Consider the following 27,595-nt stretch of genomic DNA (forward strand, 5'->3'; position numbering starts at 1 on the left):
TCTATAACCCAATGTAAATAATATGCAAACCTAACTTTGGTCTTTGGGTTTGGAGGGACATGATGGACGTGGTTCTATTTTATTATAATATTGGACATTGGATTGGATATGGGACTATGCTCTGAAATTAGACAAGGTGACACGAGTCACTGTTTTCTGTGCACTGAGACATGATATGATGACACCGTGTGTCTTGGAACAGTTGGGTTGACAATGTGTGCATCGCTGTGAGTAATAGTAGTATTATGCACGTTAGGTGGATACGCACGCGTGTGTCACGTGTGGGGATCACAGTGCTGTAACCGGCAGGACCACGTTACAACTTGGGGAGTTGGTCATATAAATAATGTTTAGGTTTTACTAGTATGCTAATTATACACATATGATGCTGACATACCCCCAGCCAGGTATAACTTGTAGTATATTAATTGTCACAAACAAAGCACATGCACCTATGTTTAAGTGCCTTTTTTATCCAAAGAGAATTTTAAACCCATTGTAGCCTTTTTCTAGTTAGGAAAAAGGAACTTAAAAAGGTTTAAGCAGAGACTGTTGGAATTGCTACCTCGTAGCATTCCCTAGGGTCCTTCCCTCCCTTTGCTTTTATTCATTTATATATATCAGGTGCTCATCAATTCTGAGGGTCAAGTAATTATATTTTAAAGTTCAAACATTCTTTAAGGAAGTAACCATTCATCTAAAGTAGAATGAAGACACTATTACTAGTAAAACTAAAGGAGTTATATAATTACCTATGGTTATCTTTGTAATGTTTCCTTTTGAAATATGTGGTAGGATGAGCTGTTTTGGAGGCAATGAAATGGAATCAATGTAATTTTTTAGATGATGATTGGGCATTTATACTTTCTCTAAGAATAATTCTCTTGAGGTATAAATCTCATTATGATGTGATGAGTAGATTTACCTTTTAAAAAAATGAAACTAGGAAGTTGGTTATCAAGAAAAGGAAGGGACAATAAGCAGGAGGGCAATCTTGTCTTGTAAACAAAACGCTACTGCCAAGACATGGAGAATCCATGGACCGTGATCGATAAATAATCAATAGAAAGTCTACAAATGTGGCTGCCAGCAAATTCAACAACAGGTATAAAGTGGAGTAGATACTAGTAGTATATTGGGAAATGAATTATTTTAAAGAAGGATTTTAAAAAACAACTAACTCAAATAAATTATTTCGCGCGTTCTCATGGACAAACTAATAGTCGTTAACTCTACTCTACAGTCAATTTACAATTAGTAGCTAAATATCTCAATTCTCGGGAATGCTATGCATGTTATGATATCCTTATTGTTATTGGTAGTCAGTCTAAATAACATCTCAGCTACGCACACCATTTTATTTAAGAATTTTGCTTAGATTAAGTAAAGCAATAAATTAAATTAAATTAAATTAAAAAATTTGTTCTGTCTTCCTTTACCCCTTTTTCCATTTTGGTGTTCACCCAATCTTATTTTTTAAAATGGTTCTAAGAACAATTTCAATAGTTATTTATAATGGTTCTTAAAATTAAGCAACTAGAGAATATTACTAGAATAAATGAATTCTCATAGATTTCTTATATATGTTACTTATATAAACAAATAAGGTTGCTTAAGCATTAAAATAATATTCTTTTAACTCAAAATGGGGATCATTGTGTGAGTAAAAAAGATGAAATGGGACTCACTAAGAATAAGTTGTAAACTCATGTTAGGCACTAAAAATTAGTGAAAACCAAATTGACTTTATGCATTGAGATACTCTAATAAAGTTCTGAGTTGATTTTTGAAAGTTAGATTTAAATTCTCTGTTTAAAAAAAAAACACTCGAAAATCATACTATCAAAGGATATATTCAAATAAAAACTTAAAAAGTCATCTTGACGGATAGATGAGTATTTTATATTGAATTCTTTCTTTTGGTCATTATACTGATAGTTGAAGCAGTGCCACGGGCCTGTGGCATGGAATGGATGCCATTGAGACGCCAAATAAATAAATATCCTATGACACCATATTGCTACAGTTAAATAAATCAATATGAAATTCACCTCTAGTCTCTACATAACAAAATGTTTTTTCTACGCTTAACATAACTCTTCACAGTACATGCAAAGGCTTCACTGTCCAATTGTCAATAATATATATTATGTGCAGCTCTCTAGCAAGTCACTAGATTGATGGGCTCCTAAAGAAAAGAAAATGAAGAAACAAAGGCATAGCGACAACACATATATTTGGCTCAACTCCACGTGAGATTGATTTGAGATTATCCACTAATAATCTTATGTTGTTCTTTCTGGATTCGGGTTTTGAAGCATCGCCACAGGGCACAGCCAAGATTCTACACAGACAAACCATTAGTTAAACCACAGCTCATATTTCATAGCATGCACCAAATGATATACAAAAGACAAGGTTGACGAAGTCAACTAAAATGCCAAGAATCATTCAAAATCAACATTTGTTGTCCCTTTTCTTATACTAACATCGTGGTTTTATATTCTGCAATATACCTGCACTTTTCTCCTTAGTCTTCACTTGCATTCTCTATTTTAAGCTAAAATATTGGTCAGACTCACTAAGTGATACGGGGATGGGATTTATTTCATATTTAATATGGCTGGTTCATAATTTAATGACTATAAGAAAATTTCAGTCGATAAATAATGAGTTAGAAACTATTTTTTTTGTCTCATTATTAATCTTCTAAAATAATATAACATTTCTTGAAAACAATTATTAATTTTATACATTATTGTAGATAAAATCGCTGATAAAAAAAATTTGTAGATAAAATCAATTTTTCAAGTCTTCATACTAGCAATTGTGGATTTGCTAAGTTCATTCCCATGCTTTCTCCTGCTCTGGATTTTGGCTTAATTTCAATTTTGTCCCTTTATTTTTAATGGAATATTTTGATATTACTTCATTCTTGTATCTTTTGATATTTAAGGTTATTACATATAGATTAAACAATATTGTATTTAAACTAAAATATCTTTATTTAATATCTTGATGTTTAATACTTATATCATTAAATGAAAGTTTAAAACATCAATTATCTTGAAGAAAAAAATCATCCAAAGATATGAAACGGGATACTATTCATTTTACTTATACTTACATTCTTTACTTTTTTTTTGGTACATTCTTTTAAATATTACATTCTTTACTATTTTTGCTGTTTCTATGCGTGACAGTGTGAGGTCACTTAGAATATTAATTACACGTAACATGATGTAAATGTGAGGTAAAAAAACCCACCTTTAGTTTAAATTAGGAGCATCCACAAAAAAACGGGAGCGATTGGATTTATGAAAATTTTGAGTAAAAAAATTGAAATTCAAGATCGTAAGTAGAAGAAATCAACAGTCTATATTAACAAATGGAATTAGTTAACTTATTATGGGATCAAATATATATAATCCAAATTAAAGAGACCAAATTTCTAATTAAATAAAAATAGTGAATTTTATTTTATTTTATTCTTTTTGTCCCTTGTTATTGTAGAATTTAAACATCATCATCAAGAGGTTTCCCCCCATCCATTTAGTGGATTGAAAAACGTTAGCATTCAATATAGGCCACTTTTTAAAGTGAAATATCAGCTCAGATTATAATATTGTCGAAAAATATAAATAAGGTGTCAAAATATGTTCTTAATTAAATCAATTATTTCACCAAGAAAGTACAGGAAAAAGAATTGGACGGCAACAATCAATGCTTCTTAATAAAAGCGTACTTAATTGCTTTCATTAAATACCTAGAGGGACAGGATTAAATTGCTTAGACAAGGACAAAAGTTATTGCCAATCTCTTTGGAAATAACTTACGGAGTTTCCCATCTATGCAGATCAAAATTCAGCTTGGATAAAATATCCGAATGTTAGTCCTACGAGAAATCTATCAAGAGTACACACCAAAACACTATTGCAATCTTAACTTTCCTTCCCACTATATAACCACTGCAGAAAATTGATGATCATCATATCATATAATACATGACAACTATCAATTTCTTGGCACAAAACTGCATCACATCTTGGAAGGTTCTGATGCTAAGTTTATTCAGAAATCAAATTCCAAACACGAACACAACCATCCTCTCCTGAACTGACCACTCTTTCCTGATCAATAAAAACCAACCCGTATACTCCACCTATATGAGCACCCTTTATGGTTCTGCGGCTTGATGCTGGCTTTCCAACTTCATATATAATGACACATGTATCAAGGGAACCAGTGGCTACGAGTGTGCTATCAGGTGACCAAGCTAGGCAGTTAATACGTGCGGTGTTAAACAACATGTTATTAAGCTTCACCTGAAAGAGAAAATTTTCAGTCAAATGCCAGCTCATGATCAAAGCAAGAATTTATTTAGTCAAAACAACTAGTAAGCATTTCAGTAGCTATCATCCGAGAAGCACACGAACTTCAAGAAATGAGCCGCGTCTGTGTTGGAAACTGCGTTGGTAATACAAAGTTTGTTGTGTTCGTGTCAGTGACTCAGTGATCAAGCACTATCATTAAAAACCTACGTTTTTGTATGAAAGTTTTTATTTATTTTATGGTCCCGTATTAGATCTTCAATTGTGTGTAGATATATCCGGGGTGTCCCCTACACAATACTACATCCAATACTCAAACGTTATAGTAGTAGTATTTTCTTGTAGTTATCCTAATTTACAGAAAATGTACCATACGTACATACATACGGTGAATATCACCTTTCCTCTTCTGAACATTGGAAATATGGCTATAAACGGTAGGAAAATCGAATATGACTTCAAAACTTGGAAAAAGGTTCTTCAAATTTTGTCATGGATTAGAGTAAATTATTGTAGTCTCCTCTTAAATAAATTAAGAGGGGAAATGCTAACAACATATTCTCCAACTCATTCTTTTGACTGAAATTTATTAGCATCACAAATTTTTTGCAGCCTCACTTCTTAGTTGATAACTCTCATTTGTAATTTCTAACAAATTTTAATCAAGAGTAGACTGTTTGGAGTATGTTGCTACTATTCCTCATTAGTTCTGCTCATTTTGGAAGCAAGTTATAACAAAAACATGAAGCTAACATACTTGAAATTTAGACGCACACATCATGATGGCTCAAGCAAGAATACAGAAGACAAAAAAGTCACATTTTACAAGTAGGAAAAAATTGTATAGGATAAACCAAAGTATCCAGGCATGAAAACAATTCACATAACAAATAATTTCAGTCTCACGTTACCTCTTTGGAAGCACGGTCCCATACAACAGCTTCACGATTCAAATCAGCTGATGCAAACATGGAAAAGTCTGGAGAGTATCTGATTACAGTGATGGCACCTCGGTGCTTCTCAAGGACAGCCTGCTCAGTAACTGTATCTCCTGAGACTGAATACATGTGCAACTTACCATCTTGCCCTCCCACAATTGCTTCACTACCATCAGGTGACATAGCAGCCGCGGTCACAATGAAGCCCAGGTTTATAGTGGAAACAATTTTAGAACCGTTTAGCAAGACAACTCCGGATTCAATTGCAACGATAGCAAATTCAGGGTTATTGAGTGCAAGGGTTACATCCTTAGGCTGACTTCCAACATCAACAGTTTCAGCAGGACCAAAATTATCCCCATGAAGAGGAACTCTGTATACCTTCATTCAACACATACAAATTTAAGTACTATCTACTGAAGGCAAAAAAATCATTAGTTTGGAATAAAAGTAAGTTCAATGTCCATTAAATCTTATGAAGTAAAAGAAACAATTACACGAACAGTTGACTTGTGACAAGATGGACTGCCCAATGATAATCTACTCCCTCAACGGATTAAATTATAAAATCAAAAAATAAACAAGTTTCCTTCAACCACTCTTAAGTGAAAGATTAAAAGCGTGTTTGAATTCCCATTTATTTCCGCTGAACACGAATCCTTTGTGAGAGTAGGATTCCCTTTCAACATGCATTGGAAAGTGTAATTCACACGAAAGAAACATGGTCTAAGGGACAACTGTAAGGACTTCAATTTCACAGTTAGCATTTGAATATTTGTTAAAAGAAGAGGTACTCATAATTTTTCCTTGAATTTATGGATTTTAATACTCTAGTTAAAAATAATGTCTCATATTTCTGGATATAATATGAAAGTAAAGATCATGAATTGGTAATAATGATCGAAGACTTCATCTAATTCATGCTGAATCTACAATGCAAGCACTACTGAGCTACATTGCTTCACAAATCTCCCAGAAAAGTAAACACCGTTAATACAGATTAGATTCATGCTAGACATAAGTTCAACCTCTAATACTGGAATCAACATACTCGATTTTGCATTTACTTTCAGGATTAAACAAAAGCAAAACAGACTTCATGGTTTGGCTACTAGCCTACTACCAATCAGAAATATCTACTATATTTGTCTATGAATAATTCCACAGTCACAATGACATCAAACGTGGAGCTTCAGTGTTTACTATGAAGAAATAGATGCACATAATGATAAATCATAAATGAATGATGACACTTGTCAATTAGTTACCTTGTTGTCAAATCCAGCAGCAATAACTTCATCTTGGCCAGCGACTAACAATTTGATTAACCCAAATTGTTTACCCTCAAACTTACCACTGTATCCCATGCCAGGAATCCATCTAATGATCACTCCATCATAGCTGCTGGACAAAAGCATCTTTTCACTTCTGTTGAGCAGAGTCAAAACAGTGATATTTTTCATGTGGCCAGATAATGACAATGGGCTTTTATCTAAATCCTTAGCAGAATATAAATAGATCGTGCCACCAAGAGAGATAGTAAGCAGATAATCATTCTGCCAAAGACAACCAACAAGCATATCCTCCACCCCGCCAGATTCAGTACATGCCAAAGTCTTATTTACCGTTCCACTACTACCATCCTCAACAATATTCCATACTTTGGCAGATTTGTCAGCGGAAACAGTAAGAACCTGCAATTGATTAATAAGTAATTCGAAGTAGCATGTAAATAGCAGCCCTGAACATCAAAAAAGTTAAACATGATCAAATCATTTTCTTCCTCACATGATTAGATTGGTATTTGCTCTGAAGTTATTATACTTGCGAAAAATAAATATCTTCTGTCACCATTGTAATCTATTGTATATTTATACTGATTAAGCTCTTAATAATTCTTGACTAGTTCTGCACCTCTCCCCAAAAGAATTTTTTTTTTAAACTGATAGCATTGTTTGGAATTACATTCCAGAAACCACGTTGAAGTAGATTCAACCCAGAAGCCACATAAATATGTAGCATAGGAACGAACACCCATATGTGGTTCTCAAACGCGATATACCAAACATACACTTAAGTCAACTTGAAAGAGTAAGACTCAAACACAAGCAGGAGCTCACCTGTTTGCTGTCAGGACTCCAACTAACAGCATATATGCTTCCCTTGTGACCATCCTCCGTGGACAACTCACCAAGTTTGTTCCCCGTCTTTCCATCATATATAATGCCCTTTCTATCTGAGCTAACAGTAATAAACTTGCTCCCATCTGGGGAAAATCTAACACAGTTGACAAAATTCGAATGGTCCCTGCAGATACAGAATGCCTTCTATGACAACCTGAATAAAGAAATGGAAACCTACTCAACCCAAAACATTTCTTTCATGCTAAAACTTGACCCTATTTTCAAAAGTAAAGAATTGACAATTGACAATGCCGTGATATGATACTCTTGAATATTGATCATATATTATATTAACTATAACAAAGTTATCTTTGTCCAGACCATGCAAAAACTCTTGAATCTTCATCATGTCTATTTATAAAATTTCTTGATATTCCATTTCCCCGGTAAAAGACATGCATTCATTTCTTGTGCACCTTTACCAACATAAGAGAGATAAACTCTTACAGAAAATCTCTTCATGGGAAAGGAATATACACTACCCACTTAAAAAGAAGACAAGGAAAAACAGAAAATGAAAAAGAAAGGAGAAGCTCGTCGATAATTTGATAAAGCATTTATCCACTACTAAACCACAATGACAAATATGCAACCCCGGATAATAAAACTTACCTGATGGACATATTGAACTTGAACGGTGGACCATCATAAAAATTCGCCAAAAAATCTTCTCCACATGTGGCAATGCGGAATGGCCTTGTTGGTTTAAATGCACAACTTAAAACCCGGCGCGAATGGCCATCAAAATCACCAACAGTGGAACCTGAATCCCACCTTAAAATCCAAAATATATTAAAGATGCAAAAGTGGGTCAGGCAGTCAGGTGTTGAAAGATGGAAGCACATTTGCACACATTAGTCCATTCTTCTAATCTAAATAATTCTGGGAACATGCTAATTCAAATTCAAGCATTATGATTTGATATCGTTATATAAATTATGAATTGAGCCATAACTGAAAAAAAAATGGTATCTGTTGAACGTGTATCAGCAAAATTTGAGATTAATATCAGCAAAATTTGAGATTAAAGGAATACGAAAGAGATGAAAAGGTTAAAGGAATGCAAGTCCTAAATCTGGTTAGAGAATTTGAGATGCAGAAAGAGTCCAAAACGATTAAACAGTATGCTAACAAGCTTCTTAACATTACTAACAAAGTAAAATTTCTTGATTCTAATTTTTCCAACTCAAGAATAGTTAAGAAAATACTGGTGACTGTCAAGATTTGAGGCCACTATTACATCCTTGGAGAATACTAAAGATTTCTCAAAACTTACCTTTAAATGCTTTACAGGCCTAGGAGCAAAGAAGAAAAATGAGGGCTGAGGGTTCTATGGAAAGAGCATTGCAAGCTAAATTGCAAACTAACCAATGAGAAAAAATCAAGTGGAAGAAATACAAGAAGAAAAATTTCAACACCCAAGAAGCAGCAGCTAACAGTAGCAACAATAATGGAGACAACAAAAGATTTTTTCCTTGAAAGCACTATGGCAGAATGAATCATCCTCCTTTCAAATGCTGAAGAATACCTGATGTTAAATGTGAAAAGTGCAATAAGTTGGGACATCATGTGAGAATTTGCAAAAGCAATTTTCAACAAAAGAATGTGGCTCAAGATGCAGATTAACAAGAAGAAAAACAATTGTTTGTAGCAACATGTTTTACAAGCAACAACAAGTGAATGTTGACTAGAAGATAGTGGTTGTACCAACCACATGACTCATGATCAAGAGCTTTTCAAAGAATTGGATAAATCACAGGTATCAAAAGTTAGAATTGGCAATTGTGATCTTATCAATGTTGAAGGAAAGAGAACTGTAGCCATTGAAAGTTGTGCAGGTACAAAATTAATTTATGATGTTTTGTATGTACTTGAAATTTATCAAAACTTATTAAGTGTGGGAAAATTGATTGAGAAAGGGTTTAAAGTCATCTTTGAAAATAAGCATTGTTTGATTAAAGATGTCAATGACAAGGAAATTTTCAATATCAAAATGAGAGGCAAAAGTTTCTCATTTGATCCATTGGAGGAGGAGCAAATAGTTTATCCAGTTACTGTAAACAATACAGAAGTCTGGCACAAAAGATTAGGCCATTTTCATCATGCGGCTGTGTTGAACATGCAACGAAAGGAGTTGGTTTATGGCTTACCTCACTTAGATTTTGAATTACCAAGCTGTGAAGCTGAAGCATGTCAATATGGCAAGCAAGCAAAATTACCCTTCAAACAATCAACTTGGAGAGCAATAAAAAAGTTACAGTTAATTCACACAGATTTGACCAGAGCTCAAAGGACCCCTTCACTTAAAGAGAATAAATATTACATCATCTTTGTAGATGATTTCACCAGAATGTGCTGGATTTACTTTTTCAAGTCTAAGTCAGAGGTTGTAGGTGTATTTTGGAGATTTAAGCAGTGGATTGAAAAACAAAGTGGTTGCATGATTCAAGCTTTGAGATCTGATAATGGAAAGGAGTATTTTTCAGCACAATTCACCATGTTTTGTGAGGAAGCAGACATTGAGCATCAATTACCAACTCCTTACACCCCTCAACAAAATGGAGCTAGTGAAAGAAAGAATTGAACAATCATGAAAATGGTCAGATGTATGCTTCACGAGAAAGAGTTACCTAAGGGATATTGAGCAGAAGCTGCAAACACTGCAGTATTTTTGCTAAATAGACTTCTCACCAAAGCACTAGATGGGAAGACTCCTTTTGAGATTCAGTATCTAAGCTTATAGAATTTTCCAACCTCACACAAGGAAAATTTTGATAAACAGAGATATGTACTTCATGGAGAATGAGAAATTGAGCTAGAATGATACTGAGAAAATGTCAATAAATGACCCTTTGCAAGATCAAGATGAGCTAATTGATGATGCATCCGGGAGAGGCATTAGATTGCTCTAAGATATTTATGAAAGATGCAATGCAACAATTCTAGAACATGCAGGATATTGGGATACAAAGAAGGATCCAAAATGGAATATTGAATGTGTATCAGCCGTTGTCTATTAATTTGTTATTTTCTATTAATTATTTGATCAAATCTTTAGGATTAATTGTTTTATTATTGTTATGTTAGTGATTGATTATTATTAAGGAAGTTATTATTGCTTCTTTTACAACACTATCCACAAATTCAAACAAACTAATATCATTTCAGTAAGGAAGTTACGTAGCTACATCCATCCAAATCATACAGGGTGATAAGAAATAAAATTTAAATACATATAATGGCACGGAAGTTTAACTCTGACTAGGTAGGTGAGTGAGAGTTTAGATGCCACGGTGTCGATGATAATGTAATCAAACAGTGTCAATCAATTACTTGAATTATTTTATGAAAAGAAATTCTACACTATTTACATGGTCTCATGTCATGACAACTACACAATAGTATTAGTTTGGATAGCCCAACTGGGTCAGTCACATACAGACTCATTCACATGAAGCAACTAGCAAGTTCTTATGTCACGAACTACGCATTGCAATCTGTAAAGTGTAAAGTGTGCTTGATATATACGTGGTCCTATAAAATATACTTTTTTTTACACTTTTAATTTTTGTTTGTCTATTTATATTCTAATTATTATTTTTAAATTTATTTCTTGACATGACACTCAATCATACACCTCAATTATTTCAATTCCTATAAAATTGTAAGGTTTTACGAAATCTCTTTTTTATCAGAAGATTTTTATTTTAGTATGTATTTATTTGAGCAATATCAGAATATTGGTCATTAATTTTTGTTAATTCCTGTAACAGTGTTTACTCTATCTAAACCAATTTAGAAATAATGATGGTAGGTATGATTTTTAATAAAATTGGTGTAAAAAAAACTCATAATTTATAACCGAACAACAGTGTAGAATCTTGTAGACAATTCTCTCAAAAGATATTTAAGCATATTTTTTTTATAAAAAAGTTATACATAAATATTAGAGTTTAATTACCATATATTGACCGTTTAAATTTGCTATTTAATTATAATTAATTTGATTGATATGATTTTTTATGATAATTGTTGTAAAGCTAATTAATATATCATATTATGAAATATATGATTGAATGGGTAAAATATAATCTTTTTCTCTAAATATTGTATATTTTTTTAATAAATAGTTATGACCAATAATAGTTATGGCCAATAAAGTTAAGATGTATGCTCCACCAAAAAAAATCTAGATATTAAAATTTGAGTCTCCAGTGACTGACAGGCTTGGAAGAATTCATGTTAATTAAATAAAAGGAATTGAAAAATTGATAGAACAATAGAAAAGTTTAATTAAAAGAGGAAGAAGGAAAAGAGAGTTAGTTACATAAAGGCGCGAACGAAGGACTTGCCCTTGCCGTCCCCACAAGCGACAATCCTCATCCCATCGAAGGACCATTGGAGGTCGTCGATCCGACCCGAGAGGACCCGAAACTCGTTCTTGAGAACGAACTCGTTGTGGGTCCCCCAGATTCGGACGGTGCCGGAGATGTCGGCGGAGGCGATCCACTCGCCGTTGGGGGAGTAGCGCGCCACCGTGACGGGGTAGGCATGCTCGCAGTACACCCACACCTGCAGCGGGTTGTCGAGGTTGCGGATTATGACCGATCGGCCCGTGCAGTAGAGAATGTTGTTCGTTTTGGCATCGCCGGAGATGAGGATGCCGCGACCGCGCTCCGTGGAGGGTGCGCACGCGTAGGTCTCCGAGAGTGTCGCCATTGCCGAATTGGGATTTGCTCTGTGCTCATTTCTTTTTATTTTGTGGGTTGATTGTTATAGAGAGAGTGTGGCCGGGAATGGAGGACCGCCTTTTGAACAAGTTCGCTCTCTCAACGCCATTCACATTTTTATTACACTTGCATATATTCTTCCATACGTACCTACATTAATTTCAAACAAAATTAATTCATTATTAACGACAAATGTAATCTCTAGAATAATTCATACGACATAAATTTTAAAAGAGTTTCAATATTTTTCTTTCAATTACAAATTATTATATAATTTATTTTTTTTTAAAATAATTATTTTAAAAGTTTATTTTTTTATCGTATGATATGTTGTGATTATGTTAGAATTTTTTCTAATTGTATTATAACAATTTTTTTATCTTTTTCTTGCACATCATTTATTACACCTCATATTATATAAATAAATTATTGCGTGAATTATTATATGTGTATCTCATATCATTATTTGCATGAAACTGAGATTTTTGAATTAAAAAGACATATTGACTAAAATTGGTTAGTCAGGTTTTTGAAAAATAATTATATAATGATTACATCAAAATTTAAATTTATAATCTCATACATTCAACTCAAAAGCCTAACCAGGGGACTGACCCTATTAGAATGATATTTTTTTAAGCTAAGAATGTTTCTATAGTCACTTTAGCAAGTCATTCTTAAAATAAACAAATAAATTTTTATGCATGAATTTTATTTGGACTTCCACTCATCATGCACTAATTAGGTTAATGATTGTATTTTCTATGGGCTGCACCTTGTTTTTCCTTTCACTAACCTCAGAGTGCCCCATTTATGTCAATGCACTAATTAGGCTGCCAAATCATAAAGTCAAAATACAAAAAAAAAATGTTAAAGAAATTCAAAATTGTCAAATATTAAATATGGTACATACTAGTATAATAAAAGTATGATATATTGTTAAAAATATTAAACAATATTCAATACATTAAATATTTAAAAATAACTTATTCAAATTTAATTTTCTAATAATTATTTTTGGGACACTTGATAAAAGAATTTTTATTTAATGTATTATTAAATTTGCTAAAAATATTTATCGATGTAATTAAAGTCATTATTAAATATATTTCATTGAGATAATTTCATTTAAATCATTATAATAATTAAGATAAATAATTAAAAATACAATAATATAAAAATACATATTATAAATTACTAAATCAACATTGTATATAGTATGAGTTATTAATTAAAAGATTAAAAATAATTTTTTATTATTGATTAAAATTTATTTGAAATTATAAAATCACGAGAAAAATACGTTAAATATAACGTGAGAATCGACGAGAGTCACAAAATTTTATACTTCAATAAATTAAAATCATTAAAAGAAGGTGTGAAACTGTGTGTGTTTCATTATTTCTCTGGAAGAAAAGGCATAAAGATATAAAATACAGTTAAAGTGTGAAAAGAGGTAGGGGATTAAGCTGGAAAGAATAAAAAGTGAAACAGAACATGCACTGTCAGAGTTCGAATAAGAAACAACTCACAATCTTTGTTGCGTTTACAATGACACATAGCATAAACTTTTCTGTATAATTTTTTTTCCCTCCCCTCGTTATTCTTTTCCAGTAACAACAAAGTGGCCTTCATTTTTATCTCCCCAAGTTCACTCGTGGCCCCAAAACTTACATAAGTGGCACAACACATCACAGAATCTCCACCATTAGACACACACTTTAGCCCAATATCAACTATAAATACCCTTCTACCCCTCCCTTTGTAGTTCAATATTTGTCCATTTCCCATGTCAGTGTGAACACGCACACCCGTGAGAGCAGAAAGATAGTCATGGACACAAGAACATTGCTCCTGAAACTACTCATCACTCTTGTGGCTCTTTCAGGATGCTCTTCTTCGGCTTCAGATCATTTGGTTAATGTATCCAAGTTGGAGAAGTTCGTGGATGAGCTTCCTCACATGCCCAAAATCCTTGGCTATCATCTTTCAGATGGCGTCCCAAAATCTAAGTCTTTGAAGATTGGCATGTTCAAGAAGAAATGGGTATGTACGTTTTTTCTTTCTTTCTTCCAATTAATCATTAATTGTCTTTAGCGTGCCATGCCTAGTTCTTTCTATGCTGGTTTCGATGATTGCTAGGACGAGACCAACATAGTTCTTCATTTCAAAAGTTCTTCCTTAGGCCAGTGTATTTCAAAAGCCGCTTCCAAGTTCCAGCGACAGGAACATTAGTTGCCGCCTATCAAATATCATGCCATAATTGATTATCATGTGCCTCTGTTTTTTAAAATGTCATTTTGTAGACCCAAATTTAGTCTTTTTTTTAATGGTCCAAACTGTAATCCGATTACGAATAAAATTTGTTAAAAATTTAATATTAATTTTCTGGTTTCATCTAACGATCAAGGATTTTGAGGATACTATGAAAATTTAAATTATCGATTATTATATCTCGGTTCTGTAGATCTAACATTACTTGTTTTTTAATGGCTCTTTCGGTTTTTCATAAATGGTTGTGTTCACAAGTTTCCTGGCCCAGGAAAAAAAAAATTCCTCACAATAATTTCCCATCTTTAGGACAATAATATTTGATATTTAACCAAAGGGTATCCAAAATCCCGTTTGGTCAATTGGTTTTGACCCCCTCTCAGGAAGATTCCTTGGTTGTCAAAGCTAAGTGGGCAGTTAATTACATAAAAATATTTGTGGTTTAAGTATATTTAGTAATCCTTGAATTAAATTTGTGTTGAACTTTCTAACATGTCATTGACCCTTGTTCAGTAAGATTGAGGTGCCGTCTTCTTCTAAACGTTTTTTAGTTATAAAGATGATTAAATCATTCATGTCCAAAAGTTAAAAACTTTCTATATTCTATGGTTCACATTAATTCCTTGACTTTAATGCACCATAGCTTTGAAGATTAGTCATCAGATAATTTACGCAAAGAATTGGTTCTCCGGACCTTTAAAGTGCCAATCACTCTGGCCATGACATTGATAATTCAATATCCACTATGAGTATTATACTTTACATGCAATAATATTCAACAGATTTTGGCTTCTGTTGCTCACTTGCTCTGTCTAACTTGTCATTGGTGTACTACTATCCAATAGCTTTAGGATTGGGGAGTCATCTCCTTTTAACCATTCATTTATTTATATTAAGAAACATAAAAAAAATTGTAAAAATATCATTCTAAGTGTGCCATTCGTGTCCAAAAGTCAAAAGCTTTCTAGATTTTTCTAATTGACGTTAGTTTAATGGACCAGAGGCTCTGAAGATTAGTCATTAGATAATTATGCAAAGAACTGGTTCCCCGATCTTTGAAAGTGCCATCCACCTGGCCCTGACATTGATTACTCGGTATCCACTATGGGTAATGTTTTCTTGTTCACACATTGCCACTCTCGAGTCTTAATTATTACACTTAAATAAGTATTCAAGTTAAATTTTTGTTAAGAATTTGCCAAACTCAAAACAAAATCATAGATGGAATAATGGTGAAAGCAACCCCAAATAACACTAGGGAAGGCAGAAAAATCTAAACCTTGAAATATATTTTATTGTAGGATAAAAATAACAAAAAAGTTAGGGAAATATGGACAAATTACATGAGTCACAATCTTGGGGACTTGGAATTGAACGTTTAGCATCCTCATTCATAACATTAATATTGCACTCACGTCATTGTTTGACGAAATTGAAAAATCTCTTTAATTTTCCTTTTGCAGAAATTCCACAGGGATCTGGCTCCAGCAACAGTGTACGCTTTTGGAACAACCAAACACACAGCAACAGTTCCTGGTCCAACGATCGAGGCCCTCTATGGCGTTGACACCCACGTGAGATGGCAAAATCACCTCCCTCCAAAGCACATACTTCCCTGGGACCCTACGATCCCCACCGCGATGACCAACTCCACACGTGGCATTCCCACAGTGGTCCACCTTCACGGTGGGATCCACGCGCCAGAGAGCGACGGAAACGCCAACGCATGGTTCACATCGAAATACAACGAAAGGGGACCAACATGGACAAAGAAGACATATCACTACCCAAATAATCAACAACCGGGGAACCTATGGTACCATGACCATGCCATGGGGTTGACCCGAGTCAACCTTCTAGCTGGCCTACTCGGAGCCTACATCATTCGCCACCCTCAGATCGAGGACCCGCTAGGCTTACCCAGCGGTGACGAATTCGATCGAACGCTGATCGTGTTCGATCGCAGCTTCCGCACGGACGGTTCGATCTTCATGAGTTCCACCGGGAACAACCCTAAAATACACCCTCAGTGGCAGCCAGAGTACTTCGGCGACGCCATCATTGTCAACGGCAAGGCGTGGCCGCGCCTCACGGTGCGACGTCGTAAGTATCGATTCCGCATAATCAACGCCAGCAACGCCAGGTTCTTTAGATTCTTCTTCACCAACGGCTTGAGATTCACCCACGTGGCATCCGATTCGGCTTACATCGAGAAGCCCGTAACGACCAATGAGACGCTGGTGGGGCCATCTGAGATCACAGACATCGTTGTTGACTTTTCTCAATCCAAGAGTAACTTGGCTATTCTAGCCAACGATGCAAAATATCCTTACCCTGCCGGTGACCCCGTCAATGAGGCTAACGGCAAGGTTATCAAGTTTATCATCGTACCTGATCAAGAAGTTGACACGTCACGGGTCCCTAAACGGTTGTTAGAATACCCTGTTGTTGATTTATCCAGTGTGGCGCACACACGGTATGTTGCTATGTACGAGTACGCGAGCGACATTGATGAGCCGACACACTTGTACCTAAATGCGAAACCGTATGAAGCAGCGGCTACGGAAACCCCGAAGGTGGGGTCCACAGAGGTGTGGTATGTGATCAACTTGACGGAGGATAATCACCCGCTTCACATTCATTTGGGTTTGTTCAAGGTGTTGGATCAGACGGCGCTGGTGAAACCGGATGATGAGTTTAGAGAATGTATGAAGAAAATCAACGATGCGGTCAAGTGCCACGTGGACAAGTACGCTCGTGGCAAGAAAGAAGAGGTGCCGGCTCATGAGAGAGGGTGGAAGAATGTGTTCAAGATGATACCTGGGCATGTGACGAAGATTGCCGTGAGGTTTTCTTACATACACACCAATGCTTCATATGTGTTTGATGCAACCACAGAGCCTGGCTACGTCTATCATTGCCATGTTAAGTATACTTACCATTTCTTTTAATACATACTGCCATAGGAATGTTTCTTTCAGTTTTATATTAGCACATGCATCATGTTAGTTAAAATATTAAATAATAGTACATGCATCACACGCAGCCATGAAATTGTAAATGGAGGAGTGGTGGTAGTGTGGTATTAGCTTTTGAAGGGAAATACATTTTTTTTCTTAGGAAAATTAATTGTCCACTCACATGCACATACAAAGTTTAAAATGACGTTTAAACTATACACATCATGCAAATTATCTAAATTAATTCCTTACCACTAGATCCACTTGGAAAAATTAATGGTGCGCGCACACACACATATTGTAAGCCTAGTATGCTTTGGTATGGCTCATCGTAACGCGCGGCACATGCCATTTCTATATATGCAGGTATTGGACCATGAAGACAATGCTATGATGAGACCCTTGAAAATCATCAAGTGATGTTTCTCAACGAAGCCATAGAATGGAAACATGTGCAGCAACTTAGTTATACTCAACGAAGGAGGATATGTGGAGATAAATAAATAAATAAATAAATGTTATTATAAGCTCTGTCATTTTTCAAAACTTCAAATTCTTGATGAGATATAAATTAAAGAAACTAATCTAATGAAACTAAACATATATGGATGGGGGTGTGGGTTGATCAGTCCTATAATATATATCCGCATCTATTCTAGCTTATTAAATTTTCCCATCCCTGGCATTGAACGTGATCCATTGCGTTTACTTTTGTGCCTGCTGGTTGTTGACACTTGACAAAGCCCATGGTTGAGGGCCCGAGAGCTAAGACATTCATAAGCTACAAATACTATATATCTTCAGATAAATTTGATGTGATTTTGGCTTGGTGACATGCAGACTGGTGTATGATTTGGGCAATGTTTGTAAAATTAATTTTGAAGAAAATTTATTTTGTAAAACTAATTTTGATTGAATTTATTTTTTTGAGTTTAGATTTATATATTTTATCAACTAATGTAATTTTCGGTTATTATTCATATCCTTAAAAAAAAGGTAAATATCCATATTTTGGTCTTGCGTTGATAATTGATTATGATTTTATAACTAATTAAGTTGAGACAACTTTAAGGAGTTTTTGAATAAAATAAAAAATATATAGTGAATTTTATTATTAATTTAATTTTAAAATAAAAACCTTCAACCATAAATTACTTAACTAATCAATTTTATAAAGTTAATTTTTAAATATTTTTATTCTAAAAAAACTTGGTGGTCAAATTTAATATAAATTTTTTTATAAAAAAATACTTATTCTGTGTATAATAACATTTCATTAAAGAGGATAAAAAATCATTTATGGGATTTTGGTATTTCAAAGGATTGGTCTTTACCGATAAAGATAAAAGGATTGGTCTTGGTATCATTGTACTCTTTACCGATAAAAAGGAAAAGATTGGTCTTTGACTATCAATTAATGAATATTTTTAGTAGACATTCTTCCAAATGTTTTTTTTTTTAATTAGTGCTTTGAATTAGTATTTGTCTCTGTCGACAAAAGAGAGCCTGTAGCTACATATACACCACAAATTAGCATTTGTCTTGTTTTATATTAGATATAATGCCTAAGCATTAAACATATTTGTTTAAATATATATACAAAATGTGAAAATAATTTTTTTTCTTAATTTGTAGTTAATTGCAAAGATTTATGCGAGAAAAAAGTACATTAATAAAATTAATCATATAATTTTGTAAACGGTAGTTATATTAAATTATATAAAAATGAAATTTTATTTTATCATCATATTGAGAAGAAATAATCTCGGTAAAAATGATGATTAATTTTTATTGAAAATCATTTCCTCTTACACAATTTATTTCATGTTTTAGAATAATTAGAATCCTAAATCACGAAATGCCAATAGTTATTTTTGAAATATAAAAACGAGGTAGTTCATTAAATGGTTATTTATATATTGGGATTTTACTTTTTAACGTACATTTCATATTTCTCATTTTGTTTAGCAATAAGAATTTCAGGTTTTGTTCACACAACATACAATTGATTATTCATGATAAAATAAAATAATATTACTTACTGCATCAATCTCATTCAATGTTACTGTTTGGCAGGGGATACATTTTATTTTGGATCCATGAAATTAAGCACATGCTTAGATTAATGTGATACTTTTTTCGTTAATTAAAAAATTAATCATTTTCTCTAACAAATATGAAATGTTAAAATTGTTAATCCCTTCAAATACTTTATTTTTTGTCACACCAATTCACAGAGACTTTTTTTTTATCCTGGGGAAAGAAATCACAAATCAGAGACTTTTTTTAATATGACAACTCTTGGGCAAGACTCAACCATTAATACTATGTTACTCACTACAATCTTGTTTTTATCTCACTAAGATTGAGTTAGTGACAAGGAGTTTAGAGATAGGTTGCATGAACTCCGATATTCAAACTTCATTTTTATTATTGTACACGAAAATATAAAATATTAAGAAATTGCAATAATGCATTCTCTAATAGTACACTGTTTTATACACAATCATTAATTTTTATTGAACTTGATTGAAAATAATTTTTTTTAACCAATTTTACTTCTCATTGAATAATTTTTACTTAAGTTTATAGTTTTCAATAATTTTTAACTAATAATAAAAATATGTTGATAAAAGTGTATTAAGAGTATATTAATAACTTTCACTTATCATATTTAGAAGTGTTTCAGACAAGTTATTTGAGTTCGTGAAAATAATTTATATTTTTTTATAAGTTTTATAATACATTTTATGAATAAAAATTAATCAATTTATTTAAAAGCATTCTCAATTTTTTTTTAAAAAGAAAGGAGAAATAAAAAATGAGAATAACAAAATTCTTTAGCGTAGGAAATAAAAATACATAACAAAACACAGGATAACCCCTCGGTTGGCCTCAACCGTGCGATCATTAATCTATGGCATCACACTGATCATCATTCATTCGTGTATGTCAATCGGTATCAGCATTCAGCATCGCCTTCCTAAATTCAACGACTCCGTTCCGTTCCCTTTCTTCTTCCTCGAAACCCTAATCAGCTTCTGCACTTCCTGCTGATTCCACTTTTGGTAATATAAGCTCCACTTTTCAGATCTGAAACTACTTGTTTCAACTTTTTCTTTCTTCGTCTTGAATGATTTATACGTTTCATAAACATATGATTGCACGACTCCTTTTCCGAAATTCCAATCTACGCTAAATTGTTTTATTTATGTTTTATTTTATTTTTTAATTGTTTACTTTAGTTGGAAATTGAAAATCACGAGGTTCAATTGATGGAAATCAGTATCCGGAAATGCTTTTAAGCAAGATGTTTAGTCAGGGACGTGACAGAATCGTTGAGAAGTGTTGTAAGTGTTTCCACGGGTTTCCGGGGTAGTTTTTTTTTTTGTATGCTGATTCCTGTAGCAAGTTAAGTGCCAGAAAACTGTTATGGAAAATGCGTGTGGATTTGATTTTCGCCATTACTGCTTCCGGTATAAGGGGATAGGCATTTGTGAAGAAATGGCATGTGATGTTGCTGTTTTTTTTTTTTTTCATTTAAATCTTACAAATCCCCTCCTTCTGAAACATTATAGAAGCTGAGATGTAGTATCTATTGTGAATTTGTGATGTAACAGTTTGTGAATTGTAAATTTGTAATGGCTGGCCTGCTTTAATCTTTTAAGGAGTTACTACATTTTCCTCTTGTTAGGCGAAATAAATTTGTGTAGTCATAGATAATATATGACTGCCAGCTAAAATGAAAGACAAATTCAAAGATAGAAGAGACTACGAGAGATTCTCACATAATAAGACACATTTTAGTCACAATCACAAATGTACATACCGGTAGTATGTATATAATTATGACTGATCTTATTGTTGAGTATACAAGAATAATTAAAGGAATAGGCAAAATATAAAGAAGAAATATTATTTGAATATTTTGTCATGTGTTCTATTAACATTGTGTCTCTATGTGCAGCTTCAACCGGGAAGATACTGTAGGGCCTGGGCCACCTAATGATAAGATATCCAATTTCTACCTAAGTTTCCATTGATACTTTTTTAATCAAAATGGATTCAGTGCCTGCTGATGTGTCTAATTCACATCCTATCAATGAACCGTCGAATTCTCCTCCGGCTGAAGAGACCGACAGACAAGCTTCTGCTTCTGTAGCCTCCAGGCAAGATAATTCTCCACATGAGGCATCACCTAGGCTATCTCCCACGGGCATATCATCCTGGGCCAAAAACTTGAAAATTTCTCAGCCATTTTCTGGCAACCAAGACGACTCATCAAGTGGAAATGTTGGGAAATCAACTTTTTCACGCATCACAAGTAATTTCGGATTGAGGTTGTCTCCAAAGTCTCCTGTAGCAGATGACAGTTCAAATGAAACAGCTGGACAATCTAATTTGTTTGGAACTATTACGAAAGGCCTGGTCGACTCTTCTAAGAATGCAGTGAAAGCTGTGCAGGTTAAGGCACGCCATGTTGTTTCACAGAATAAACGCAGATATCAGGTGCTGTTCTTGTTCAAACTAATATACTGTGTGTATTCTTGTAAAGCTGATTTTCACAAAGTCTTGCTCATTTAAAAAGTTTATTGTTTCTTCTATTGGGAACATTGCTTTAATCCCTTAATAATTGGGTGAAGCTCATCATTGGGAGGCTATTTATAGATACCTTTTGATGTAACAATTATTATCTAATGCAGAAGCAAAATTGGGCTAATCAATGTCTTTTTGTTATCTGGCTTTTCTATAATTGGGTGAAGCTCATCATTGGGAGCCTATTTGTATAAGCCCTGAATTTGCTGACGTTTTCTTACTCCCTGTTAAAACATGTCATATAGTTTAGTGTTCTGTATGATGAACATTCTAGTCTCTTTGCTTGAAAAAGCTGTTAAAATTTTGTCATGTAACTATTGTTGTGACTGGTGAGTGCATTGAGTTTGATTTTTTGTATTTTCTTTGTTTCATTTGGAATTGCTTGTTCCCTTCTCAAAGAATCAGGTTGATGCATACTCTTGTCCACTTTTATACTCCTAACCTTTCTTTTTTTTCAGGAAGGAGGTTTTGATTTAGATATGACATATATCACTGAAAACATTATTGCAATGGGATTCCCTGCTGGCGACATGAGCTCTGGGTTTTTTGGCTATGTTGAGGTGAGTTAATGAATTCTGTATGTTTGTTTTGGTTGCTGCATTGATCTTAAACATCTGCATTCTTACTATCTATATATGTAATGTAGGGATTTTACAGAAATCACATGGAAGAAGTGATTAAGTTTTTTGAAACTCACCATAAGGTAATATAAACACACTGACACATGAAGTTACAAGTTCTTATGTTTATGCCTTTTCTGTATTTTATTTATTATAATACAAAATCAATAATGTATTGTATGGAATGTTGTTTGTTTCATTTAAAATTGTCTATACTATAAAATATTGTAATTGTTTGATTGATTTCATTGTAATTATTTCCTTTTATTAGCTGTACATAGAAGGCCAGCCACTAGAAGCACCTGTAAGGTGAGTAGATTGCATGGTTTTTAGAATAGGGAGAGCAAAAAGGAGAGGGATTTCATGGTGAATAATATTTCCAAAGATTTGGTCTTTAACCTAGCCAAATGACGTCATATGATCTATGTATCAACTTCACCTAGTGGGATAAGGCATTTGTTGTTCTTGTTGCTGTTGTATTAGTTTTTCATAATTAGGATTAGAATATAATTAGGTCAAATATCTTGTAGATCTTGTAATATTCTTGCCCTAATTGTGGGAAACCTCTTGTACAAAATTTCCTGTCAAATATTAATTCCTTGACACTAGTTCAAGTATCAAAATATTCTGTATTATGACTTATGAGCACATGCTTCATATATTCTGTCTGATGTTGCATATTTTGTAGTTCCATAACAAGTTTCAATTGAGTAGTATTTCACAGAACTTGACTTGTATAGTGTTTCTTTTATCAAAGTGCCTCTAGCTTTGAAACTTAATGAGCCTTTCTCCTTATCATTTTCTTGTTTAGTTTTGCATTTGACTTTTTTTTTTCTTTTTCTCTATATGCAGGATAAATACAAAGTTTATAATCTTTGTTCTGAGCGGTTGTATGATGCATCATTGTTTGAGGGGAAGGTAATTTCTAAATTTTCATTCAAGTTTTGAAGGGACAAATGTGATAGACTTACTTAAGGGACTGTAAATTTTATTTATACGCCATAAACTTTTAGTCTGTAAATCTGTAATTAATAAATGTCTTAAAAATTTCTCAAAACATGGGTATATCACTTCAGTTTTAACCTTCACTTTGGGATAGTAGTATTGAGGTTATCTATATTCAATTAACAATTCACTCATACCATCTGTTCCTACTCTCATGATGCTAGACAGCCTAGATTACTCACATCATGTTGGTTTTTATGCCACATTATATTTTCATGGACTTTGTTTGAACAGCTTCTTTCATTCTTGCATCTGAAATATGCAATTTCTTCATTTAGGTGGCTAGCTTCCCATTTGATGACCACAATTGCCCACCAATTCAACTGATTATATCATTCTGTCAAAGTGCTTACTCATGGTTGAAAGAAGACATTGAGAATGTTGTGGTTGTCCACTGTAAGGCTGGAATGGCAAGGACAGGGTTGATGATTTCTAGTCTTCTAGTATTCTTAAAGGTGAAGAGTTTCTAAGCATTTTCTAACATGCTTGGTATTTGCACTTTCTGTCTTGTTGTGCTCTATTTTTTTTTAGATTTGATGACTGAAATGTACTGCAGTTCTTCCCAACTGCTGAGGAATCAATGGATTACTATAATCAGAAAAGATGTGTTGATGGAAAGGGACTTGTTCTGCCTAGTCAGATTGTAAGTTCTGCTTTGCAATGTGTTAATTAGGTGGAGAATTGGAGATTCTGGAGTTATTACTATAGTTTTACTTTCTTTTTTTGCTGGAAAAGAGGTTTTAGTTCTGGAGTTATTTCTTATGTTTTACTGTTTTCTGTAGAGGTATGTCAAATATTTTGAAAGAGTCTTGACTTACTTTAATGGTGAAAACCCACCGGCCCGCAGGTATTTACTGTCCATGATGTGACTGTAGTATTTGTCTGTCTTAATGTGCTTACTGACATCATATTTTTTACAGGTGCATGCTTAGGGGATTCCGGCTTCTCAGATGCCCTTACTGGATTAGGCCCTCTATAACCGTCTCAGATCACAGTGGTATGCTTGCCATTCTTGTACTAAAATTTCTCCTACTGCTTATAGTCTATGACCATTCTGTTAGTAGATTTATAATGTCTTGTTATTGTTATTCCTTTTCTTGATTAGGTTGCTGATATTTTCATTGTTTATTGTATTCTCTTTTTTCCTAGTCAATTAAGTTTGTCCTTATTTCTATTGTGGTGTGTTTTATATAATGTTTAGCTATATGATATGCATCCTGATCTTTTAGTATGAACTGAGAAGGCATATCCTTGTTAGGATTTTCTTCCAAAGCCATTAGCTATGTTTTAACTTGGGTGTTTCTAGGGAAGAGTCACTAGTGAGAGAAAATCAGGGAGAACGTCTACCTCTTTTTTGCTTGTTCTTTCTTGCTACAATATGAAAGAATTGTATGCTTTACTAGTTATTAGTAGTGATAGTTGGATATATATATTTTGTATATGATCTGCTTTGTTTGTGTCAAGAATTCACTGACAGCTGACCCCTTTGAAAGGGTGGAATGTAAGATTTTAATCTCTGACAGAACTGCCCTATTCTAACCCATTTCTAATGTGTAGGTGTGTTGTTCTCAACCAAAAAGCATCTGAGAACCAGGGAGCTTTTGGTGCGTTTCATTAATAATATGGCAGCATCAGCGTATCGAATATTTGATTGAATTGTTCCAAAGTTATGTCTTTTGTTTTTTTTTTCAAGTATGAAGGATTTCTCTGTGACTTGAGTTTTCTCAATTTGCAGCCAGAAGATTTTTGGTTTAGTGCGCCAAAAAAGGGAGTGATGGTCTTTGCTTTGCCGGGAGAGCCTGGCCTTACCGAGTTGGCTGGGGACTTCAAAATCCATTTTCATGATCGCCAAGGAGATTTTTACTGGTATTAATTAATTTTCTTCATCATTGATCAATTCCCTTCTTTTCTGGTCTTATGTTGGACTGAAATATCTTGCTCTTTTCACTTAGTTGGTTGAACACAACTATGACAGAAAATAGGAAAGTATTGAACACCAGTGATCTGGATGGCTTTGACAAGGTAAGTTTTTGTGGTTATTGGTAATAATAGAAAATGGTCTGGCTTCTGTTGAGTTCATTGTCTCCATGTTTGTCCTTCACAATTGGATCTTGTTATCAACTGTATATTTTTATTGATATGGATTTCTGGCAGAGAAAATTGCCTTCTCCGGGATTTATGGTTGAGGTTGTGCTCGTGGATTATAATGGCAATGATGTAACTTCTAAAACTGAAACTACTACAAAGAAATCAGATGAGAGTTCAAGTAACAATCCTGCCAGTTCCGCCCCAGTGGAAAGGAGCACCACCCCTGCACAGAATGCAGACAAAGAATCAGATAGTCATGATAAAGATGACGTGTTTTCAGATGGCGAGGCAGAGCAATCTGCTTCTTCAAGAAGCAAGCAAACAAAAGCACCTTCTGAAGCAGTTGAAACAGTTACAAATGACACCAGAATCTCCGAATCAAACAGAGTTTCAAATGAAATTGCAAATTTATCACATGCAACAGAGCAAGTTTCCTTGGGAAACAAGAGCTCTACGCCAATTCGTCATGCTAGTGAGCCAGGAAGTAATGTTGATGGAAAAACAGTGTCCAGTCTCGAGGTGCCCAGTGCAGAAAGTGAGTTTAAGGCCATGGCTGCAGATGCTTCTGTTTTTACCTTTGGAGATGATGAAGACTACGAAAGTGATTGAACTACAACAAGAAGGGTTACTTTGTTATCTTAATACTTCAAATTTGTACATAAAATTGCTTGCAAGTTCCTACACAACAATATTTTGGTCATCCATTTGTTTGTTTGTTGTAATTATAAATTTGGCTATTTCATTGGCTTAATGCACAAGTTAAAAATAAGAATATGAAAATGTATTGGTCTACCCTACCCCCAAAGTACCACAGTCTGCATACATAGTCCATTTTAATTTAAAGTTGGCATAAACGTATATCTCATATTCCACTCCCTTGGAACCATAGTTTTAAAAATCGGATCGGTCATTAACTTAATTGAAACATTGGATTACTAGTCGAATAAGTGAGTCACTAATTGTTGCACCGTATGAACCAATATAATTAATAGCATGGATAACAGAAAATTAATAAATTTAACAAACTGGATCAAAGTGAATAGAAGTCTGAAGTAAGCGGGCATTGTACCGAAACTGTGAGCTATTATCTTCGGCCTTCTTTACAAGTTTATAATTGTAAGCTAGCTACTAGAGGGTGCTGAGTAATTTTATCTTTGAATCTTTTACTCAAACAACTAACTCCAATAAAAAAAAATAGAAAGAACCTTGCATGCGCAACAAGTGGAATGTGGTGTATTCGTATGTGAAGGAACAACACAAACTGATCCTTATGATATGTTTGTCTTTAGCCCATTCACAAGTCATACATTTAATAAGCTGATTGATAGCAGCTGAAAATAACAAGCATAATGTACAAAAATAATTTTGTAATGTAATACTCGATTATTGCTACTCGTACATTGCAGGGTTCACACACTAGTACATGTAAAAGAGAGCATAGCTAACATTTCCCATGGCAACAATGTAGTATCCTCACCACACTAGGAATAAATAGTGCGAATGAGCCAAACGTGATGGCTAGGCCTGCTGCGGTAGGGGAAAGGACGCCACCTCTTGGTGCAATGCTATTCATGGATAAGGAGTACGTAGTTGAATGACATGGAACATACCAATAATATAATATAAACGCGTACCGTCAAGGGAACCCAACTGTTAGCATAATTACCATGTTAAGAGAGGTATAAAATCCTATGCTATTGCCCACTACAAATATCCAAAATGCTAATTCTGATTTGGTAGCCATTATAGATTTTCCAGCAGTAGTGTGTCCATTAATGTCAGAATTCACCAGGGGGACTAAGCCTACGATTAACTGGATATCATGTGCATCATTCACAGTATCCCTGTTGGCCGGGTTTGTATCCAAATAACT

General features: G+C 33.9%; 3 protein-coding genes across 4 annotated transcripts; 2 read left to right on the plus strand and 1 right to left on the minus strand.

Annotated features, from left to right (window-relative positions):
* Positions 1 to 3,724: 3,724 nt before the first annotated feature.
* On the minus strand, positions 3,725 to 12,337 carry LOC114402480 (actin-interacting protein 1-2-like). The gene is made up of 6 exons (XM_028365074.1): positions 11,780 to 12,337; positions 8,065 to 8,226; positions 7,390 to 7,576; positions 6,538 to 6,963; positions 5,243 to 5,650; positions 3,725 to 4,325 (listed from the first exon to the last, which is right to left on the minus strand). Exons 1-6 carry the CDS (start codon positions 12,169 to 12,171, stop codon positions 4,068 to 4,070), a joined length of 1,833 nt encoding a protein of 610 aa, XP_028220875.1. The 5' UTR covers positions 12,172 to 12,337; the 3' UTR covers positions 3,725 to 4,067.
* Positions 12,338 to 13,732: 1,395 nt separating this feature from the next.
* On the plus strand, positions 13,733 to 18,222 carry LOC114402853 (multicopper oxidase LPR2-like). Its single transcript, XM_028365537.1, has 3 exons — positions 13,733 to 14,228; positions 15,917 to 17,377; positions 17,780 to 18,222. Exons 1-3 carry the CDS (start codon positions 14,016 to 14,018, stop codon positions 17,831 to 17,833), a joined length of 1,728 nt encoding a protein of 575 aa, XP_028221338.1. The 5' UTR covers positions 13,733 to 14,015; the 3' UTR covers positions 17,834 to 18,222.
* Positions 18,223 to 20,312: 2,090 nt separating this feature from the next.
* Positions 20,313 to 26,519, plus strand: LOC114403076 (phosphatidylinositol 3,4,5-trisphosphate 3-phosphatase and protein-tyrosine-phosphatase PTEN2A-like). 2 transcript variants are annotated; one of them, XM_028365798.1, is made up of 13 exons: positions 20,313 to 20,481; positions 21,381 to 21,922; positions 22,468 to 22,569; positions 22,656 to 22,712; positions 23,482 to 23,547; positions 23,913 to 24,089; positions 24,191 to 24,277; positions 24,417 to 24,481; positions 24,555 to 24,631; positions 25,192 to 25,238; positions 25,370 to 25,500; positions 25,587 to 25,656; positions 25,789 to 26,519. In XM_028365798.1, exons 2-13 carry the CDS (start codon positions 21,473 to 21,475, stop codon positions 26,329 to 26,331), a joined length of 1,872 nt encoding a protein of 623 aa, XP_028221599.1. In that variant the 5' UTR covers positions 20,313 to 20,481; positions 21,381 to 21,472; the 3' UTR covers positions 26,332 to 26,519. The 2 variants fall into 2 exon arrangements, with proteins under 2 accessions (XP_028221599.1, XP_028221600.1); XM_028365799.1 differs by lacking the exon at positions 20,313 to 20,481 and adding an exon at positions 20,667 to 20,763.
* The last annotated feature ends 1,076 nt before the right edge of the window (positions 26,520 to 27,595 follow it).

Source organism: Glycine soja, chromosome 20 (genome assembly GCF_004193775.1).
Source record: "Glycine soja cultivar W05 chromosome 20, ASM419377v2, whole genome shotgun sequence".
Taxonomy (NCBI): domain Eukaryota; kingdom Viridiplantae; phylum Streptophyta; class Magnoliopsida; order Fabales; family Fabaceae; genus Glycine; species Glycine soja.

Bases quoted from the DNA above. Each gene is read 5' to 3' on its own strand.
- LOC114403076 (XM_028365798.1), top strand. From the start codon at position 21,473: ATGGATTCAGTGCCTGCTGATGTGTCTAATTCACATCCTATCAATGAA. The intron at 24,090-24,190 runs GTGAAGAGTTTC...AATGTACTGCAG, and splicing joins GTCTTCTAGTATTCTTAAAG to TTCTTCCCAACTGCTGAGGA. The intron at 25,239-25,369 runs GTGCGTTTCATT...CTCAATTTGCAG, and splicing joins TGAGAACCAGGGAGCTTTTG to CCAGAAGATTTTTGGTTTAG.
- LOC114402480 (XM_028365074.1), bottom strand. From the start codon at position 12,171: ATGGCGACACTCTCGGAGACCTACGCGTGCGCACCCTCCACGGAGCGC. The intron at 6,964-7,389 runs GTGAGCTCCTGC...AATCAATTGCAG, and splicing joins GGAGTCCTGACAGCAAACAG to GTTCTTACTGTTTCCGCTGA. The intron at 4,326-5,242 runs GTAACGTGAGAC...TTTCTCTTTCAG, and splicing joins GGGACCGTGCTTCCAAAGAG to GTGAAGCTTAATAACATGTT.
- LOC114402853 (XM_028365537.1), top strand. From the start codon at position 14,016: ATGGACACAAGAACATTGCTCCTGAAACTACTCATCACTCTTGTGGCT. The intron at 14,229-15,916 runs GTATGTACGTTT...TTCCTTTTGCAG, and splicing joins GCATGTTCAAGAAGAAATGG to AAATTCCACAGGGATCTGGC. The intron at 17,378-17,779 runs GTTAAGTATACT...CTATATATGCAG, and splicing joins GCTACGTCTATCATTGCCAT to GTATTGGACCATGAAGACAA.